This window comes from Microtus ochrogaster, chromosome 8, assembly GCF_000317375.1.
Source record: "Microtus ochrogaster isolate Prairie Vole_2 chromosome 8, MicOch1.0, whole genome shotgun sequence".
NCBI lineage: Eukaryota > Metazoa > Chordata > Mammalia > Rodentia > Cricetidae > Microtus > Microtus ochrogaster.
The window spans coordinates 13576639-13578615 of record NC_022015.1 but is presented as its reverse complement, the minus strand read 5'-3'; the positions used below and the strand labels follow the sequence as shown (position 1 = coordinate 13578615).

The following is a 1977-nucleotide window of genomic DNA, read 5'->3' as shown; positions in this document are numbered from 1 at the left end:
GGCTGTGAGCCACCATGTGGTTGCTGGGAATTGAACTCAGGACCTTTGGAAGAGCAGGCAATGCTCTTAACCTCTGAGCCATCTCTCCAGCCCCGATTAATTAAATTCTTGTTGAAGTGGTATTACAAGTAAAGTTAGCCATAGAAAGGAATGAGGAGACTTTCAAGCATTGGACAAATCTAGGCATACTACTGCTGGGTACAGTACTCCATGCCTACAGTCTTAGCTGCCTGGAAAGATGCAGGAAGATCATTTTTGATCAGTTTTGTACTAGCTTGGGCAACATATAGTACCTATCTCTAAAAAAATAAAGAAAAAAAGAAAAAAGTGGAAAATATATCCAAACATTATCACTGTACTATACCTTTTGGGATAAAATGGAAAACAGAAATTACAATTATGAGAAGAATTAGGCAGGGGGGCTGGAGAGATGGCTCAGCGGTTAAGAGCATTGCGTGCTCTTCCAAAGGACCTGAGTTCGATTCCCGGCAACCACATGGTGGCTCACAACCATCTGTAATGGAGTCTGGTGCCCTCTTCTAGACTGTAGGCATGTATGCAAACAGAATATTGTATCCATAATAAATAAATAAATATTTTTAAAAAAAAAAAATTAGGCAGATGGAAGAACACACCAGGGTATAATTGTACACCACCATGTCCAGCTCATAATATTCACATTTAAAGCCTAGGCTTAAAAAGTTTCAGTGTGTTGGGCAGTGGTGGCACTCGCTTTTAATCCCTGAACTTGGGAGGCAGAGGCAGGTGGATCTCTGTGAGTTCAAGGCCAGACTGATTTAGAGAGCAAGTGCCAGGACAGCTAGGGCTGTTATAGAGAAACCCTGCCTTAAAGCACCCCCCACCAAAAAAATTAGTGTATTAATAATATATCAGACACAAAAATGGTACACAGGCGTACATGCGGGCAAAACACTCAGACACATAAAATAAAACTAAACAAACCTTTAAAAGTTTAATTAGACAAAAACCCTGTTATATCTACAGTAAGCCAGATATTCTCCCCCAACACACAGCAGAGGAAAAGGAAGTTCTGGGAGGGGAAGCCATCTAGACCTTTGGGGTTGCTGTCCTTACCTGAGAAGCCAGTGAGAGAGCATTTTTTTTTTTTTTTTTAGTTTGTCACAGTTTTGTGATAGGGTCCAAAAGGTCTGGTGTAGAGAAGCAAGGGCAAAGAATGGGAAGGGTGTGTCTAACCCTTAGCCAGGTGTGTGCACACTTACCCCAGCAAGCGTTTGACAATCACATCCACCTTTTCTGAGTCAACACCCAGTTGTGATCGATGGACGGCAGGACGAGTCCATAAGTAGGAGTACACTGGGGAGACCAGATCCTGCAGACGGCTGATGTGGCCCTGGCGAGAGAGAGAGGCAGTCATCACATGCACTGGGAGGAGTTGAGAAACACTGGAAGGGGAAAGGAGGCCCTAAATCCATACCTGTCGCAGCAGGATGATCCTCTCCACATATGCTGGGTCCAGAACATCCTTGTCTTGCAGTTGGCTACCGAATGCCTCCTTCACCAGGGCCTGCAGCTTCTTCACCAACTGAGGTCTTCGGGTCTCACTGCTCACCAGCCGTTGGAGGTGCAGTCTGAGGGTAAATAAGGATGCCTTGGTATGAGTACCCCAGGACTATGCCAAATCTTTCCCCTTGGGGCAACAGTAGGGATTTGAAGACAGTCACTCGCATCTTCAAAACCCATAGATAAATGTAATTTTTTTTGTATGTATAAAAGGGGCAGGATTTGATCGAGGTCACAGCCAGCCTAAGTCTAGGCAGACATGATTTGTTTTCAGTGTTTTTATTTACTTACTCTTTCACTTATTTATTTATAGACAAGGTCTGCCTTTGTATCCCTAGCTGGCCTGGAACTCACTATGTAGACCCAGCTAGCCACAAAAACCACAGATCCACCTGCCTCTGCACCCCAAGTGTAGATTAAAGGTGCACAACACAC

At 44.3% G+C, this 1977-nt stretch overlaps 1 protein-coding gene across 1 annotated transcript in view; it reads right to left on the bottom strand.

The window, feature by feature from the left end:
• Ears2 (glutamyl-tRNA synthetase 2, mitochondrial) overlaps positions 1–1977 on the bottom strand; it is a 26455-nt gene that overhangs the window by 3591 nt on the left and 20887 nt on the right. Inside the window, exons 6-7 of the mRNA XM_005351133.3 lie at positions 1457–1610; positions 1242–1372 (exon numbers count right to left, since the gene is read on the bottom strand). Coding sequence (XP_005351190.1) covers positions 1242–1372; positions 1457–1610 — 285 coding nt within the window. The remainder of the gene's footprint in view (positions 1–1241; positions 1373–1456; positions 1611–1977) is intronic.